The sequence below is a fragment of the Parasteatoda tepidariorum genome, chromosome X1 (assembly GCF_043381705.1).
Source record: "Parasteatoda tepidariorum isolate YZ-2023 chromosome X1, CAS_Ptep_4.0, whole genome shotgun sequence".
NCBI classification, from domain to species: domain Eukaryota; kingdom Metazoa; phylum Arthropoda; class Arachnida; order Araneae; family Theridiidae; genus Parasteatoda; species Parasteatoda tepidariorum.
Window position 1 is genome coordinate 44490037 of NC_092214.1, and position 20483 is coordinate 44510519.

Here is a 20483-nt window from a genome sequence, read left to right on the forward strand (position 1 = left end):
ATTTTTCAATCTGACGAGTCTTCATTTACAAAATTTTATAGGTTCATATTTAAGATTTCAAAGTTGCCACCTCCCCCTTTCCCTCAGGTGTGAAAGTTTGAGTTTTGTATCATTAGATAACTTTTAAAAAATAATGAATGTGACAATCTATCAATCCGATATATATCTATCAATATCGATCCACACATATATATATATAAAAATGTATATATATACATATATATATATATATATATATAAATATATATATATGTATATATATATGTATATATATTTATATATATACAGTCGAACCTCGCTATTGTGAACATGGTTTAAAGTGAAATCCCGGATATAATGGATAAAATGTTCGCTCCCGCGCCTTACTATACACATATAATATTATTTTTTGTGGATATAGTTAACCAAAATAAGAGAGGAAATTAAATATTACGAACTTTTTTCTGTCTTCGAGACTGATTTTTTTCCCATTTCATTTTCTGGTAATTTTGAAATTTCTACACAAAATACATATACCGATTTTTATGAGTGGAATGTAGCCATAAGCATTTTTTCTTGTTTGCTTCTTCTATTTCAGTTTCCCATCCCTAAATTTTTTGTACGCAAGACGAAGAGTAATTAAAAATAAAAGTTGACAAATTTTTTGTTACTACATATTGTTTTTTAATAATTTTTGTATTTCTTTTAATTGGTCTTTTATTTAAATATTGTGTAATAAAAGGGAGCAGTTCGGAAAAAAATTGTTAAAATTGTTTGCAGTATGGATATAGTGAACCGAAATTTCTGTCCCTTGAAAGTTCACTATACGGGGTTTGACTGTATATGAATATAATGTAAAAAATTTTAAACATGAAGAAATTTTTTTTATTAGTGTTTCACTGTAATTGCATTTTTTTTTGTAATAAAAAGTGCCTTAAAATATATAGTGTTTAGTGGTGCTTATTTTTTGTCAAAAAATTTGGCTACGCTCCCTGTTTATATAATAGTTAGTGAAGTTATGCCTATCATACTTATGTACAAGCTTAAATAAGGGTATTATATTTTTTTAAAAAAAATTTGAAATATTTATAAGTTGTTTTTAATCAGTTACTTATTTATTTTTAATACTATAATTATTTTTATTTATAATATTAAATGAAACTGCAAATGATTATTCTTTAAAAGGGTAATTATTTTCATTAGTATATGTTTATGGTTATATTTCTGAAAAGAACAGCATATTGGTGCTTATATCTTTTTTTTTTGTAGCCTATTGCACTTGGCAAGAAATAAAAGATGATTCAACAGGCTATAGTTACTATTGGAACGTAAAAACTAATGAGGTCACATGGGAAGTTCCTGAAGAGTATTCTGATTACAAAAGGTTGCTAAATGTTAGTAAGTTTGATACTAATGTAAGAGAGCAAGAGGAAAATAAAGAGGAAAGTCTAAAAACTCTACAGAAAAAGAAAACATCCCAAATTAAGGAAGGGTAAGTTTTGAATGTTTGACAGAAATATTATAATTTATCTATGATACAGTTGGGAAATGAAAAAAAAAACCGTCTTGACTAACTTTTAATCTTGTTTATGCATTATGCAGTAGAGAACCAATTATGCTGGATGCTCGAGACCATCACTATCCCGGATGTCTGAATTTCCTGGTTTTTTTTGGATCGGCCATAAAGTGTCATTTATCATTGTTTTATCAAACCCAAATTACAATGAAAAACAGTAATACATTTTAAAATAAGAAAAAGGAAGTTTCAAATTAAAAAAAAGTGGTAGAAAAGTGAAATTCAAAGAGTAAAAACATTTACAAATTTAGACAAGAAAAACAAGTTTAAAAAATACAAAATTCTCATATTTATTTTTTGAAAATTAATTAAAAACACCAAATTAGCTAATGTAAAACGAAATTAATTATTAAACAAATCATTATATTTCATACGTAATTATAAGGAAAAAAGAAAACAATAAGATACAAGGAAATCTTATTAATGAAATTAAATAAAAACATTTGAAAATTTCCTAACTTAAACGATAGTTAAAAAAGGCTCTAACATAAATATTATAACCCGGGACGAGGCAGAATATTATAAGATCAACTAAATTTTTAAAAAAAAACTGATAATCAAATAAACAAAAAGAATGAATTTATTAAGAACAAAATTTATTGTGAACGGTTTAAAAAAATTCAAAATATAGTGGAATCAGAAATGTATCACTTTTAAAATGAGAAAAATGCAATCTGCTTCATAAAATAATCGTCTGTTGTTAGTAATAAATAATTGTAAACTTAGATTAATAAGCAAACTTCTCCTTTTATTTTTTTTATAAAAGCAGATGATTTTTATTTTATGTAGCAGATGATCTGACATGGGACGAGGCAGGATATTATAAGATCAACTAAATTTAAAAAAAAAAACTGATAATCAAATAAACAAAAAGAATGAATTTATTAAGAACAAAATTTATTGTGAACGGTTTAAAAGAAATTCAAAATATAGTGGAATCAGAAATGTATCACTTTAAAAACGAGAAAAATGCAATCTGCTTCATAAAATAATCGTCTGTTGTTAGTAATTAATAATTGTAAGCTTAGATTAATAAGCAAACTTCTCCTTTTATTTTTTTTATAAAAGCAGATGATTTTTAATGAAAGCAGATGTGATTTCACATCAAGCAAAACTTGCAAATGATACCTCACTTTTAAAGAATCAGAATTTATTCAAGGTTTCTGTAAAGGAAGGTTCCAATTGACAGTTTTATAAAAATTGACGTTTCTCGAGGAATGATCTTATTTTTAGTCTCTGTTTCAGTTCAATCATCCCTATTTCATACTATGGAGGATCATCCTCTGATGAATCTGCTAGTGATGATAGCTTATCTCAAGCATCTCTCAAAAGTAACAGACATGCTGAGGAAGCAGTATCTGGTATCATTGGACCTTTACTCCCACCTGACTTCCAATTTCCACAAGAGGTTTCATCTTCAGTTGAAAATTCAGAAACTAAGTTTATTTTAGAAAATAACTCAACTTCTCAGAATTCTATAAAAGAGTCTGCTGGTTCTGATAGCTGTTTTGATCTGCCGGATAATGAAGCTTCGGTAAAGGTCTCTATTACTAATTCTGAGTCCATTCAAAGTGAAGAATCACCACGTGCATCAACATCATGTGAAATTCTACAACCAAAATCAAAAGACTGTAAAGATGTTGCCTTTTCTAATAAGACCAAAGAAAATCCTGATTCTAGTAGTATGGGAGAAAAATTGACCATTGTAAGTTTTTAAAAATCTTTTATTTTATTTTTATCTTAGTTATGATATTTTTACTTAGTTTGTCTTAGTAATTTATTTAACTATTTTAAGTTACATATTTAACTATTTTAAGTTTTTTTTTCCTTTTAAATTCATCAATCATATTTTTTTGTTTAAAAACTGCATTTTCTCATTTTGTGAAGTGCTGAAAGAAGTGGTTTATTTTAGAATTAATAAATTGGTATTTACATTCTTCTTGATATTATTTTTGCTTAAACTTAACAGTTCTCTGGACGTATGATGAGTTTTAGTGAAATTGGTTGCTTGTTAGCAGATTAAAGCTACAGAAATTGAAAACTTTGGAGGAAGTGGATACAAGATTTACGTCAAAAACCACAAATTGCTTAAAATATTTAAAATCCTGGAAAGTTCTTTTTTTATAATAATAAAAAATCATGATGTAAATCTGAAGATAGAACAAGGTGTTCCAATTTCACACCATCGTTCTTGTGAAAGAAAATTTCAAAATTTAGAAAAAGCACTGAATGACTTCCTAAAAAATATGCATAATATTAAAAGATTTTATTTAAAAATTTTTTTTTTTGTATTTTTAACCTTTTATGCATTATATTAGTATGCTTGCACTTTATGAACATTAAAAGAAACTGCTTTAATTTCAATTATTCTATCAGTCATATTTCAATTACTCTGTCAAAGACTAGGTGGTCACTTTTCAAGGAATCTATTATCACTTAATAAACTTTTGTAAAATCCACAAATTTTCATAGGATCCCTCTATTATTTTCATTATTTATTACTTAACTTAAGTTTTTTATGGAATGAATCTCATATCAGGATGGATTTAAAGATATTTAATTTTTAATTAGAATATTCAGGATTGGCTAAGTTTTGCCCTCTAATATGACAAAAACTTGTTTATTCCTGTTTTATGTGGCAATTTTTTTGAGTGTATGCGTATTTCTAATTTATAAGATGTTACAAGTTAGTTTATTAGATTCAAATTTTTATTAAAAATTTTTAGTTACTAATTTTTTATGTTACAATAAGTTATCATTAAAAAAATCTAAAGCTAACCACTTTTCAAATAAGAAATATCAGTATAATGCAATCGATTATTTAAAGATGCAAAAGTATATAAAAGCAATTTTATTAGTGGCCTTATATACACAATCTGGATCTCAGGGGGTTGAAATCAAGAAAAGCTTAGTGACAAATATTTTTATTACTATCAAATAGCACACGGACAAACATACATTGGAATAATTGCGAGGAGTAAAAGGAAAGTTTGCTCTATCCAAAGTCTGAGCATCTACTCACAGATGGCACCGTGGTTGCTTACAACTTTAATTTTTGACTATGTTAATTAAATAAAAAGTTCATGAATACCATAATGTAATAATCATATCTTTTCAATATAACAATATGTAAATTTTTGAAGCATTTCTTACAATCAATTTATTTCAAATAGAAGTTATTTGCATTGATCTTTTATTCTGTTAGTTTTAAACAGTTTTTGCTTCTGTCCTTACAAAAACATTTTGAATCACATCAACCTTAAAATATATAAATGCATATTGAATAATAAAATTTTACAACTATGTTATTATTAATCATCTTGTTACAATAAGAAAAACTTAGATACAATGTTTTGTGGCCATTCTGCGTGAAATGATTCAATTTAGGATTATATAAATCACATGTTGAATTGTACTTTAGTAATGAACTACTAAAAATATCTTACAAATTCATTTGTCTCTAAAATATGGCATTTTCAAATATGAATGACAAGGGATGAAAAACAATTTTTTTTATACAAATATGATTGATTTATATATTTATTTGTTAAAAGCTAGTTCTCACAAGATTTATTTTTAAAATATTTATTTTGTTAAAATGCTTTTCCTTTCTGTTACGTTTATAGGGTCCCAGGCCTGTTGTTGATTATGATAGCTGTACAGATGAAGAGGAAGTAAATAATGTGCCTGATATTTTATCCACTGTTGTTGACTATGATAGCTCCACAGATGATGAGGATGGAGTTAGTAGTCTATCTGATGTTCCAAACAAAAAACCAGATGTTGCATTCATTGAGGCATCTGCTGTATGTGTGAAGAATAAAAATAGCCAACTTGTGAACTCAAACGTAGGTTTTGAGGATGGTGCTAACCGAGATAATTCACCAATTGAGCAATCATCTGATAAGTTAGGCATGAGTGAAGATCTACCTCTGTCAGAATTATATTTACCAATGAATGTCACTGTTAATGTGAAGCGTAAAATTCCTGATACTGAAGAATTACACCAAGACTTTCAAAATGATCTTGCTACAGGATCTAAAAAAGTGAAACTTTCTGATCGCATTGAAAACATTTTACCAATTTTTAAAGAAAGTCATGCTTATAGTGCCCAAGAAGGCTTGGGTTTTAGAAAAGAAAATTTGAATGAGGACTTATCTGAAAAACGTCGTTCACCTTATTCAAATGGTTTAAAAAAATATTTACCAAATAAGGATTACAAATCTTTAAGCTTCATAAAATCCGAACATGTTCTTGAACTGAGTACATCATTATTAGGAGAAAATAAAACTGAGTTATCAAATAAAAATAGTTTTGATGAAGTTTCCTCACAAAATATTGTGTCTCCAGGTTCTGGAAATTCTGATAATCAAGTGAAAGAAAGTTCAACCTGTGATAAAAAATGTACCTCTTCTAACGATGCAGAAAGTAAAGAATCAAGTGTTTCTTCCTTTGATTATGATGAGGATAGTATTGAACAAATAGACAGAGCATTATGTGAAGCTTTAGAAGCTAAGGTAATTTATATTTTTCCTCTTTCCTTCAGAAGCAATAAAGTATTTCCCAGAATTGTGATGTTTAAAAAACTTAATGGACATTTTAATCTTAAGCATTAAAAGAGCTATATAATATGTGCTGTATTTGATTTGCTTTTAGAAATCTATACATTAAATATGATAGTTATTATAGTAAGTAATAATACTATAATTTATTCAAATGCTGAAAATTTAAATCAGTTCTTCATTGCAGTCCAAGTTTAACAAGGTTGTTTTTAGTTGCCCTGAAATTTCTAATTTTTTCTGATGAAAAATATTTTGTCCTAATTTTTAGCTTTCTGTCCTGATATTCCTGATTTTTGTGTGTTTAGAGCATCCAATTTTACAAATGCATATTTTTAAACAATTGATTTAAAGAATCAAAATACTTGGATTTCGATCCAACATGTTTTGTTTGAATTAATAATGGTAGTAAAGATGACAAATTTGATAGTTCAAACTGAGGGATAACCTATTGATGATGTTTATGGTTCAGACATATAAATTTACTTGCAGGATTCATTTTTTCAATCTTAGGGACAATACAGTTTCATTATGAAAAAGGAAATTTAATCAACAATTTTACATTATTAAATTTTTATGGGGATAAATTCAAGAATTATTTGTTTACTTATTTTCAGCAAATGCAGTAACAAATCTTATAGAGTAGAGTTTTGTAGTTTCAAAACTGTTAAATCATCTCTTTCATTTGATATAAAAAATTATCGAATGTAATCTACAATACTGTAATCAGATAAATGAGTTATTAATTTGTGAATCGAGGGATTATCCTTTAAATTGCTTTTGCACAATAATGTTAAGCAGCCTATTCATTATGTTTTCATTTCAAGATTGTTGAAACTCTATTAAAAACTATTTTATTAAGATATTCTCAAGCTTGATTATATATTTCGAATTAGTATTAGTTCAGTGGAATATTAACTGATAAAGGTAATTTATTTAAAGTAACAACAGTGTTATAAATTTTTTCCACATATTGAGTTTGGAAGAGTATCAAATTACACTGCTGGCTTTCCCTTGATGCAGATGTTTGTTCATTTGTAATTAAAACTTTTAACAGCTCAACTCCTTTCTTATTTTGAAAGTATTTGTTTTGTCCATCAATAAATGGAGCAGTTATAAATGTGCATACTTATAGATGGATTAAAAAAATAGAAAATTTCCTTTTACTCACTATCACATAATTTTTTCCTTGTTTTTAATTTTGGAGACATTTAAATCCTCTTTTCATTTTGTTTTAATTTTAAAAATATTGTTTGAAGTGAAAGTTATTTTTATTTCACCCATAATAATATAACTTCTGATAATTTAGAATGTTTTAAACTTAGTTTTTTAATTTAACTAGCATCTAGTTAATTAAAAAAAATTTGCTTTTAACGTTTATTTATTTAAAAAAGCTAAACATAATTGATGTCAAGAATATATATATTACTGATACATAATTTATTCTTTCTGTGGAATACTTTTCAATGAATAATTTCATTCAATTTCATATACAATATTTGGACTTTTTAATAAATTATGCATATTTATAAGTTAATAAACATAAAAATAGAATTAATTTTCTAATAAAATAACTTTGAATATACCTGATGAAGCTATTGCTGGAATCAAAATTTTCATAGGAAAATGTATTGAGACTTTGAATAATATTTTTCATGAGAACTGAACTTTTCTTCATACTTTCATAAGAACTTACTTAACATTTATTCTGTATAAAAATTTAAAACTTAGTGATTTTGTATGTTAGCTGTTATTATTATTTGCAATATTCATTTATATTTCTTTATGGAAGCACAATTGTTGTACATTTTGTAATTTATTATTTCCTCATTTTTAAATTCTTTTTTATGTACAAGTAACATGCATACTACTACTCATTTGCGGTGATACAAAATTGTTCTATTACTGAAAAATGAATAGTAGAATAGTAGCTGTGATAATTGCTTTAGCGAAATGTTATTTTAAATTATCAATATATATTTCCAAGCAGCCCTTATGGTGACAACGGTCCTTCAGTCAACTGCATCAAACCATTAAAGTATGGCTTGTCCTCTTCTTCTTTAACCCAGCAGCTTTGCCAAAATGAGCCTTTTTGCAGGGTTTTAATAATTTATTCCAAAACATTTGCAGTCTAGTTTAGCTCATTGATTTTGATAAATTTCATATCTGGGTATTTAAGGTATTTATAAATTTCTGTATCATAAAATCTTTTTCCGAAGTCATTTTCTCTTTGTCCTCCTAAAATAGAACTTTTACTACAAAATACCCAAATAGAACTTTTCAGATCAAGTCAATGTCTATGTTTCAGAGCCATAGATCAAAATAGGTATAATAAGAGTTTGATATAACAAAAATTCTAGTTTTCCATGAATTAATTGTGGCTTAAAAATATTTCTTAGACTGTAAAAGGTTTTATTGGCTGATATTTTTTTCTTATTTCAGATAAAATGCTATTTTGTCTATTAATTTCTGACCATAAGTATTTAAAGCTAAGAACATATTCAAAAGTGTAAGTGTCTAAGGAAAGATTGGAAGTATCTAGACAAATAAGGAAATTATATGTTTTGTTTGTTCCTTATTTATGTTTAGTTGTAAAGCCTTTGCAGCTATTTAAAAACCTGAAAAGCCTTCCCCAAATGAGTAAAAGATCTTACAATGCTAATAACAGCCTCAGCATTGACTAAAATCTGAATAGACTTGGAGAAAATATTTTCTCTCAAGTTTACATCTGAGTCTCTCAGCACCTTTTCAAAAATAATGTCAAAAAGCAAGCCTAAAAGTTAATCACTTTTTCTACCTCCCCAGCCTTAAAAAATTATTTTGATTGCTTACATTTGCTGAACTATATTTTTTCCTATGAATTTTTATAATTTGAGTATATATTTGCATAAAACATTTTTTGAAAACATTTTAGAAAAATGCTGAAAAAATCACTATTTCTGAACCAGCGGCATCACCTTTGAAGGAGACAGGTGCAAATGATTCAGGTGAGCTTTTTTATTTGTATTCATCTCAAGTGAAATGTTTTGTGGGTCCAAAGGAATAGAATATTATAATATTTCTTAAATATTCTTAATAAGAATTATAGAATATTTCTTAAATATTCTATAAAAGGTTTTTATTTTTTTTCATCTTCTAGTTTTCATACTGTATGGAAGTAATGCTCTGACAATAGCTTTGTAAACCATAATTTTGTTTCAATTTTATTATAATTGCTTATCTTGTGGTATAAACGCTCCAGCACAGCAGTTCATTGCAGCATCTGCAGCTTTTTTTTTATTTAATTTTTATTTTTAAAAAGCCAACAAACAATTAAGATAAAATTGCTGAGTAAAATAAATACTCTTTTTTAAAACATCTTTAAACTTGCTTCAAATAAAAATTTAAAAGCTGAATTGAAACGACATTGCAAAGAGCAAAAGGATTTCTCTTTTGTTTACTTGATTACAGATTTAGCATATTTCTTTTTTTTCTCAGTATCATTGTATAAAACCTAAGCAACATTAAATTTTTATGTATAGGTACTTTATATTTGCAAATTTTGCTTCATGTATGTAAGATTTTTTTTTTACGATAATAATCTGTAACTGCATTGAAGGCAAATTTAGATTTATGAAGATAGTGCTGCAGATTCACTCCATGAATTCTGCTACCAGGGTTGTATATTTATATATTTTGTATGGTAAATATGCATTTAAAAATGTAAATGAAATGTATTTGAAATCGTGTACTCATGATGTGTAAAGAAACTTTGAAACATAAATTCCATTCATAGAATGAACAACAGTTCCAGGAATGGAAATAAAAATGTGTCACCTTCTGCTTGACTAATATTTCTAAACACATTGCATTGCTAGTCACATGTGTAATTTTGAATTTGTTTTTTGTATTAAATTGATTATTACTACCGTTTAATTTAATTATTGTTATTTTAAAATTTTATTTGTAAATTAATGGTTAAATAAGGGTGATCAATTTTATATGATTTCATTGAATTATAAAATACAGATACCTTAGTACCAGATGTTCAACGAGAAATTTAAATGATCTAAAAAAAATTGGCCCAACAAGGAATGGAAATATCAGTATAGAAAGTCATTTAAAATCTGCAATCTTGGTATTAAATGTAAAGTATAGTGGTGGATAAAATTTAATATGCAGTGAAAAGTTCTATATCCAAAATTGTTGGGAGTCCAAAAAAGAGTTTTTCTTATGATAAGTCTTAAAGGTAAGCAAGCATCATAACATGTTTTATTCAATAAAGAAAATAGATCGATAATAATTAAGTTAATTTCATATATTAAAGTTTTCTTATAAGTTAAAAAATAAGTAAAGAGCAGACGGAAAATTTGAACTTTTTCTAGCCAAGTTTATTTTTTTTTAACAGCTCTCATCTTTTTAACAAATCTTTTAGTTTGCTTATTGAAGCAGAATAAATATTTAGATATCAGTAAAGCTGCATGAAAAAAGAAAAAAATATGTACTATATCTTTTTTAAAAGATTCAAATGTTGAAAATTATTATTTTTTTATAAAAAGGAAAAGTGATTTGTTTATTTTAATTGTAAAAAAAGTCTTCGGAAATAGACGTTTCCAGTAAACATATGTCGAGCTATGTAACTTTGTGCTGTATTACACAATTTAAAAAATTTATCAAAAAAATACAATATGAGAGAAATCGGCAAATAGTTCCTGAGAAGTCAAATTTTGAAAAAGTCTTTTATTTAAATTTCAATTTCTCCAGAACTATTCAACCAATTTCACTCAAATTTTGTATTTTACCATGTAAAATTATGTAAAATGTTGTCTACCTTACTATTCAAAATTGTTTTGACAATTATTGAATAAAATAATACAAAATAATGGGTATTTACCAAAATTTATTTTTCACATGAAATTATCTTTGGATAAATGAATTTTATAATTGTGTGGAAATTTTTTTTTCAATCCGCTTAAAAATTTCTCGAGATGTGGCGAAATATGCACAAAGGATAATTAACATTAACTTTGGATTGCTCTCCTGATCAAACTATGGGGACCATATTTCCCAGATTGCGGCTGCCCCTTATATTTTGGGGGTTAGAAATCCGAATTCATCGAAAATAAGGTATGATTATTTAGAGAAAGTATGTTTTTCTTCTGACTTCGTAACTTTATCATCTGCATCAAGTAATTAGCATATTTGAGGTCACCTCTTCAAACCATTAAGAATGAGTAGAACATGAAGATCCGATCATTAGATCGAAAGTTATTCTGTGTGATCCATTTTTTTGGCGCACTGTTCATGATGCATGGGAATAGCAACAGCAGCAAGAAATAGAAGCAGCAGAGATAGAAAAATAGTGTGACTGACAGAGGTATATATACTAACAAGCACATTAGCTGATAAACTACCACACTTTTGTGGTATCAAAAGTTATAATTATTCATCATCTTAAAAATTCAACTGTAGACAATTTATAAGTAAAATAAATGCAAAAGAGTGACTGTGACGTTGCATTGATGTTATCTCCATCTTGCAATGCACCATAAACTAACCATGAACAATATAAAAGATTATCCCTATCCCATGTCAATAAGGTGAACTTTGGCTAGTAACTTCAGTGGATTGATGCAATTTGATGTGGGTATTCTGTGAATGCATGCAGAAAAGTTTGTCTTACCTATATCAATATAAAGCTTTCGTTTACTTTTTCTTTTCTTGTAATTTTCTTCATTTTTGTGTAAATATTTTTTAGTAATGTTAAATAAACCTACCGCTATATTTAATTTTTTTTCATTTGTCTTTTAAAACTCATAAATTGAATTTATAATTTTCAGATATTTCCTGTGAAATTGGTCTTTCATCCATGGTATGAAATTTTATTTGTTTAGTTTCTAATTTCATGTTGTTCATTTCAGTATAGTACTTAGATAGATGTTACACAGTGGTTTTGCCTGAAAAGTTTTCAGTTTGTACGTTATGTATAGAATTTTTTATACAACAAAGAGATTTTAATCAAAAAACTAGGCTAAAGGTGGCAACTCTCTTAAGAAACAGGAAAAACCTGGAATTCTCAAGAAATTTTAATATATGACTGGAAAACCTGGAATTCTCAGAGAAACAAACAGTTAACCCTTTGACATTCTCAGAGTATCAGCAATTAATAATAATTACAGACAAGTTAACAATTAGTGTGTTTTAATCTAGTATTTACTACCCACTAAGACTTTTTTTTCTGACTAATCATCATCGTATAAAAACTTATACAACATTGTTCTAATTTGTTTTCTTGTTATCAGCGCTGTTTTAATTTTCCATAGAAATTTTTTTTTTTTTAAATCCATTCATACCTATATAGTAATTTTAATAAAATTAAACATTGGATTTATGAAACATAAATTAGAATTGGTAATCATTTACCCTTTTTTTAAAAAATTTTTTTAGTGTAACTTTTATGTGCGACACAATGAGTAAATTCAAATTGAAGATATGATTATGCATTTATTGATAATTCTTAATGAACATGTATGCAAATTATTAAATTTTAAACTTATATTACAAAATCCTGTAAAATGTTTACAAATTTTGCTCTGGGAATCCTAGTGATTTTGGTTTTATCTGAAGTATGGTTTCCCTGATTCTTATGGATGCTAAAATGTTTATGTATAAAATTAACTTTGAAATTATGTATATAAATTATATATATATATATGTGTATGTATATGTATATGTATATATATATATATATATATGTATATGTGTATGTATGTATATACATACATGTATGTATATACATACACATATATATACATATTTATATTAACAAAGAAAAGGGGCCTCTCAATGCTGTGAATTGTTGAGTTTTTTTAAAAAAATGTATTTCTCTTTTTTGCTAGGATCGAGAACGAACCATAGAAGAAGCTGTTACTTTGATGAATAAATTAAGATTCATATGTAATGTCTATCCAAGTTTAACTGAATTAAATTATCTTCTTATTCAGTCTCAGGTAACTATAATATTAAAGTGAAATTTTATTAATTATTTTCTCATCTTATATTAATGTCTATTTAGTTTTTGTTTATAAGATCTTTTTATTGATGCATTTGTTATCTGATAGAAATTTTTAAATGTTAGAACTTTTCATGTATTTTGCTTATTACAGTTTTTTTTAATTAATGAATTTTTTTTTATACAATTTAAGCAAATGTCAATTTCTTAAACGATATTAACGGGTAGCAAGGAAGCCAAGAATAGCACATACTTTTTTCACATTCAGCTTCAATAAAAGAATTTTTAAAATGTCTCTTATAAATCATTTTTTAAAAATACTTTCACTTCATTCCGGATCATGTTAAATTGGGGCTCGTAATAAATTGAGATCATCTGGATATATTTAAATTTTTGACTCATATTCAACACAAAATTGCTTTGAGCCACAATGTAATTAAAATTATCATGTAAATGTTGGAATATGTATAACTACTCATGAAAGAGAGTGTAAAGGTATCTCAATAAACTTTTTGTAGTATATATGCTTCAAGGAAATGTTCATTTAAATATTTAAGTTTAAATATATAGTAGTACAAAAACTTATTTAAAAAAAATTTAGTGTGTAATAAAGTGTGTTTTTTATTATTAAATATTTCGCTTGAGAGGTCCAGGAATAAGTTTTCTATAATTCAAAATAACTTATATCTGCAAATTAGTTTTATATCTGTAATATTCCAGAAAATATCTAACATTTATGCACTAAAGGAAAATATTTTTCATTGCTATTATTTATCACAAGCTTGGTGGATAACACAGCATAATCAGTAGTGCCAAAGAAATGTAGCCTCACAATTGAGAAATTTTAATTTCATGACTGTTTTTTAGGCTTTAAAACATGAGTTTTTTTCATATAAAACTTAATTGACACTGCATTCTTAAACTGAATCTTCTGTGATTTGATGTATTGAAATTGAATTAAAAGCTAAAATGTATCTATGCCTAACCCAGAAGACAAGGAATCTGTGTTAAGCATTCAGACAAACTCATTTCTCTGGAATATATTTTAATTTTAACTTATCAGCCTAAATATAAAGGGAATGAAAGTTACGGTTTAACACTAAACCATAATCTGTCTATCCATTTTACATTCTATCGCACTATGGTCTGTGTAAGGCAGTAACATTAAACAAATTGAGCAACCATCACAGGAGTTGGAACCTGGGTTTACTTGGTGAAAAATAAGTGTTGTGTTTTCTAGGAAAACCAACAAGGGGGGACTTTTCTAAGATCCTCAAACACAGCCTGTATTTCAATGTCTCATAATATTTTTAACTCAAGGCTTCTAAAGCTTGCGTTTTGGTGCTATAGAGACCTTATTAATTTTGTATTTATATCTTTTTAGACACGTATTTCTGATTGGAAATGCGGAGCCCTCAATGAAATGTATTTTTTGGATAGACTCCAGGAAGTTAACCGTTATATATGTCAATATGAAAATAGTATCTCCAATCAAGATTGGGCCTGCAATTGGGACAGGTACAAATACATTACATCGTTAATAAAAATGCTAGTAATTTAGTGTAATTTTAATCATGATTATTTAAACATTCTAATAGAAATTTATGCTTTACTCAAATATTTCTTCAGCATTTTTGATAATTTTATGAACATGGACAATTTATTTCAAATTGTCTACCACTTACTATGTATTTCTTAAGCATGGGGCTCTGATATCCTTTAACTGTTTAGTTAAATAGTTACTTGAAGATACAAGTTGAGAGCAAGTCAAGTTTCTACTTTTATTAGGTAAGATATTTTAAATATTTATCTTTCTTTTCTGTTATAAACTTAATTTTAGACTGTATAAAGTAGTTCTTTATCAATTGTTATGGAAGACGAATAGTGTTTATGGTAGACATGTCTCTGTGTTTTAAATTTAAAAGTTCAGATTAGCTATTAATAGGAACCTTATAAACAATTGCTTTTGCCATTTATATCTATGAAATTTTTAAAGTAAAAGCCATAAAGTTTAAAGATAAATGCTTGCTAATTTGTTTGTTGGAATATCATAAGCAATTTATTTTATCAAGTAAAGAAAGTATCATGTAGTATTAAGTAGTTTTTATCTCAGTAGTATTTATTTCTGTCGTAATTAAATATTGTTTATCAAGCAGTATTAAGAATATTTTTAACAAACAATAAATGTCATTAGATTTACATATAATTTGTTTTTAGGCTTCATATGTCTCAGGAAAAACCTGTAGAAACTATTAAATTCTAAGAATTTAAAATTGGATTAAAAACTTAAGGAAAACTGAAAATATTATTCTCTTGCTTTTTAACTGTTGTATTGTGTTGTGTGTACTATTTTTTTAAAAATTGTTGTTCTAGATAATCAGTGGAATTTTTTCTAAAAATGAAATATACACTCTGGTTGTCTACATGCACACACAGCCAAATTTGTTTATTACAAATAAATGAAGGCCAAAATAATATGCTCACTAATCTTGAGTGCTCATTTTTTATGAGTTTGGAAATCGTCAGAAATATAAGTTATAGTGCTTAAAAAACCTGACTAGAAAGTATTTAAAAATGACCTATCTTTTATTGTTTTTATTTACACTAAAAAGAAAAAAAATTCCATCTCTTGATTTATCTGTGATTCTATCTTCAGCAAATTTTTGACCTTCATTATTTTCATTTTTTAAGATATATCTTAATAAAATGAATATAATCTTAAGAGTGTAGAAGTTTCTCAATAATTGTTTTAATTGGTATGCTTTTAAGAATAGCATATTTTTTTTTAAAAAAAAATGACAGTTCTTGCATCATCCCATTGTGGGAAAAAAAGGATCATGGAGATTAAGGCCCAGATCCCTCAATTTTGTGACCATTCTCATGACAATGAGATCATTCACTATGTGCATCTGGGCGAACTTCAATCTACCTCTGAGGATTGAACATGAATGCTTTACAATGACAGCTCAGTGCCTTTAATTAATGTGTCTGCACAGCTTAGCATATTTATGTCAGTTTAAATATACACTAGGGAACCGATTATCCGGAACGATCGGGACCATCACTATTCCGGATAACTGATTTTTCCGGTTTTCTGAATCGCTACAAAAAGCCGTTTTTTTTTATTTATTGTTTAACGAAACTAAAAAAATAATATTTGGAAATAATCTTAAAAAGAAGAAAAAACGATGAAGTAATACACTAATGATTATTTTCAAGATGATGGTAAGGTAAACATCTTTCAAAAAAGAACGAAAAATCCTAAAATCTTATGAGGAAAAAAAAAATTTTTTTTTTAAAAATGGCGAGAAAATTTATCAAAATTCGTTCCGGTTTTTTGGTTTTCCAGTTTTCTGATTTCCGGATAACGGGTTCCGTACTGTACAACAATATAAATACTAGTTAGTAAGAATTATTTAATAAATTAAATAAAGCATATTTTTATTATTAAATATAAAGTTTTATTATTAAATATAAATTAAACATTCTAATTTTCTTTTGTTTGATGCAGTGCAGAAATTGAATCCTGAATCCTGTAATTCAACTAATGTATTCGTTTTTTCAAGATTGAACTTCTAGGTAAATATAATATGATCTAATGTTATATCAATATATATATATATATATGTGTATATATATATGTATATGTATATATATATATATGTATATATATGTATATATATATGTATGTATATGTATGTATATATATATATATATGTATGTATATGTATATATATGTAAAATTATTAAGTGATGAATGTCAATTTGCGACATTTCCAGGGTTTCCACGGATCAGGAAAACCTAGAATACTGTCAGGAAATATTTTTTTTGCTTCTAAAAAGTAGCGAATAGTCAGGTAAAATTGCAACTTAAGAAAAAAAAACTGGGAAACTCCTACATCATGCCTAGAAAATAACTAGTCTCCGAAATGTCAGTAACAGTGATCAGTTATTGAGATTCAAGATAAATAATTCTAATATTTTCACATTGCAGTGAAACTCCCATGCTTTTATCCTTATTCAATGATACTTATTTGCTCACAAAATCTAATATTTGACATTACAAATAAGAAGTCAAAGTCTTCACCACTTGTATTGTATCTTTCTCTCTTCCTTCCTTTTTATTCTTGGTATGTTACTTTTTTCATTTTAATTTAGTTTTGAATATTCTACTTTTCTAATACCTTATACCTATTTTCTAATGCCTAAGATTTTTCTTAAATTACTTTACTGCATTACTTTAGTCGTTTTTCTGTAATATGTAAAGTTTTATTCAAATTATTTATTTTTTTGTTTTTAAATCTGTTAGCAACCCTAAAAGTATTTAACTGTAAAAGTTCTTTTCACAATTGAACTTCATATTTTCATGTTAATTTTGACTCACTGACTTTGTTTAAAGCCTCTATAGTATTCATATATGCTGTTGCCATGAAGGATATTGTTTTATCGATTATTATTGTATCAGTCCTGCTTAAAAATAGAAAATCTCAAAAAGTTCCTCCTAATATTTCAGACAAACTAAACAAATTCATGAATCATCATTGACTTATAGTTATTTATATTAATAGAAAGCAAGGAATTTAAAAAAACAAAAACAAATTAATCACTTTATCTATATTTAGTTGATGGAAACAATCTTTTATTTTTGAATACCAAACTTTAATAAATATTGCAGCTCATTCTTCTCGAAAATTGGATGCATGAGATGCCCATGTAGCATTAACACTGTATTTATTTATTTATTTTTTTTTTTTGTATCATATAATTCTAAAGTATCAAATGCAAAGTAAATAATGTAACTTTCAGAGGAATACATTCTTGTTGCGATATTTAACTTTATAACATGCTTAAATCTTAATCTCTAGTAGCATATCTATTCCATTGATCGATGAACTCAAAAGGGTCGCTCAACCAATTTAACTTATCAAAATTTGATGTTTGTATTTTTGGGATCTTGTGTTTATAGTTCTTTTGGTAGGTGTGTGGTTACTTGTCAGAGAGCATAGTTTTAGCTTTAAATGTCGAGTTATAATTTAGCATATATTTGTAATTTTAAGTAAGTTATTATAACTAATTTCTATGCATTTGTTGTTGCCTTGTGAAATTGGTGATAGGCCAAATACTTGCTGATATTGAGCTCTTTTTCTCTTCCTCTTGTTCCTTTTGTAAGCAGACTAGTAATTTAGAATTCCTCACTTGCGTTGGAACCCTGCTGGTGAGGGTTAAAATAAGTTTGAATGGACACCTGACATTTTATCTGAGGTCAGCTTCTATGTACTTGCATAGCTGTCAAGTGCTAACTTCCCAGAATATTCAAATAACAAGTTAAAGTAAACTTAATATGTTAAACTTTGCCTGCTTTTAAAAAAATCACAGCACTATTAATAGGTCTTATAAATATGTTTAAGTTTTAGTATGTAGTGATGGACAAAATCATTTTAAAGTAAATCAATAATAATGTGTAACTCATAAAATTTATTACCGCTCTAAATATTAAAATTAAAATGTTCTGATTAATCAGAACAAGTTAGCAGACATGTACTTGATCTAGAAATACCCGATCTGAAACTTAGTATGACTACTTGGAGTGATGCTTTCATCTTTGCTTATAGCATTTAATATAAACAAAGATCTGACAGATTTGGGAAATAAAAAATGGTAAATACTTTTAAATCTTGTTCCTGCAGCTATTGTAAGACATTCTCTGGAAGTCTGTGCTATCATACAACAAAGTAAGGATTTGTATGGTTTACTGTATGGTAAGGATTTGAGGGCTTATTTGTTTTGATCAGCAACCATAAAGTCTGATGAACTATGTTTCAACTACGTTGTGTACTTCAAACTTGTGATCTCTTACTGTTCTAACTTTCAGAGAGAATCTGTACCTACCATACCATGATACTAACAAACCATATTTCAGTTTGTTTTAAATTCCCAGTGTGTTTTTGGTCAAGTGACTTGCAATTATTTTTTTATTTCGCTGCCATGTCTTAATATTTTGAGGAACTCAGCAGATAAAGGTATTAAGTGAAACTATTAATAATGTTTTTGGTGTGAAAATGTATAAAATATTCACAAATATATAAAAAACAGTGAAGCAAGCTTTAGTGAAGTGATTTAGTGAAGCAAAAAGAGAAAAAGAAAAAATACATATAGACTTTAAAGTTAAAATGCCAGATAAAACTTTTCGTCATTCAGCTCTTAAATTATAAAGAATCATGTTACTCACAATTTCATGGTTCTGACTGTTTGTGCACCCAAAAGCAGATACTGTAAACAATGATGAAATGCATTTAAAGATAAGGCACTCTTTTAATACTATAAACTAATATCATCTGTACTATGATATTTAATTTACCTTCCCCTTCATTTGTTCATTTTTCAATTCACTCTCTCCCTCCAAGTTTTTTTTTATTTTTCATTATCTTACATTGTAATGTAATTTATCATGTCTTGATCTTAATTTTGTCCATTAGCACTGACAAAAATACTCATTTATTAAATTGAATTAACTGTATGTTTTAACTATTTTTATTTATGATTCATATAAATATTTTTGCCGGGGTAATTTTTTTTGCCATGGTTTTTTTTTAATGATTTACTCATAAAAAAAGTTTAAGAACAGTTTCAAGTGTGTCATCTCATCCGTAAATGATATAATTACTTTTGACAAAATAAACTTTTAGTGAGAAATTCTTATTTCACATCTCATTATTTATCAAACTGCATGACTTATTTGATGTAAGAGTAAGCCAAATAGTGTTTCTCTATTGAATATGTAAATAATGCCAATTTCTTTTAACGTCTGATTCTTCATCTGGCTTCAGAGTTAAGAGTCAAAAGAGTGAAGTCAGAACAATTTAAAAGCACAGATTTAGTCATATGAAGTCTCATAGATATTTTCATAGCCTAAATTTATGTAAATCAAAATATACAGGTAAAAGGGTTTTAAATAAAAATATTTGATGAGAATACGTTCTCTGGCTAATGACTTTTCAGTTAATCCAATGAAGAAAAATAAGAAGCAATGCAATATTGCTTGTCTTTTAATTTAATAATAAAAGTAATAATATGTGAGTAGCTTAGAAATTTCCAATTTAAAAGCTTTTGAGACTTCGCCTTACCTTATAAACATTAATTGAATTGCAAATGAAATGTATTACTAAGCTTAACAAGCATTTCATATTTGGGCAAGTTTGTATAGAGATTACTACTCTCTAGAGATTAGTCCTCTATACACTATTTTCAAATTTAATTATAAGGGGAGAAACAACTCCACAAATATTCAATCAGTTGACATTGGTCTTTCGTCTTAAAATAGATATTAAAAATTCAGTTTTTAGAGAATATTTTATCATTTTATCAAATTTCAGCATTA

The 20483-nt window shown here is 26.8% G+C and overlaps 1 protein-coding gene across 1 annotated transcript in view; it reads left to right on the forward strand.

Annotated features, from left to right (window-relative positions):
* Positions 1–20483, forward strand: part of LOC107448531 (formin-binding protein 4) — a 56907-nt gene that overhangs the window by 19697 nt on the left and 16727 nt on the right. Inside the window, exons 6-12 of the mRNA XM_021147919.3 lie at positions 1249–1471; positions 2801–3260; positions 5182–6072; positions 9029–9101; positions 11934–11965; positions 12993–13103; positions 14490–14623. Of these exons, the coding sequence (XP_021003578.1) occupies positions 1249–1471; positions 2801–3260; positions 5182–6072; positions 9029–9101; positions 11934–11965; positions 12993–13103; positions 14490–14623 (1924 nt within the window). The remainder of the gene's footprint in view (positions 1–1248; positions 1472–2800; positions 3261–5181; positions 6073–9028; positions 9102–11933; positions 11966–12992; positions 13104–14489; positions 14624–20483) is intronic.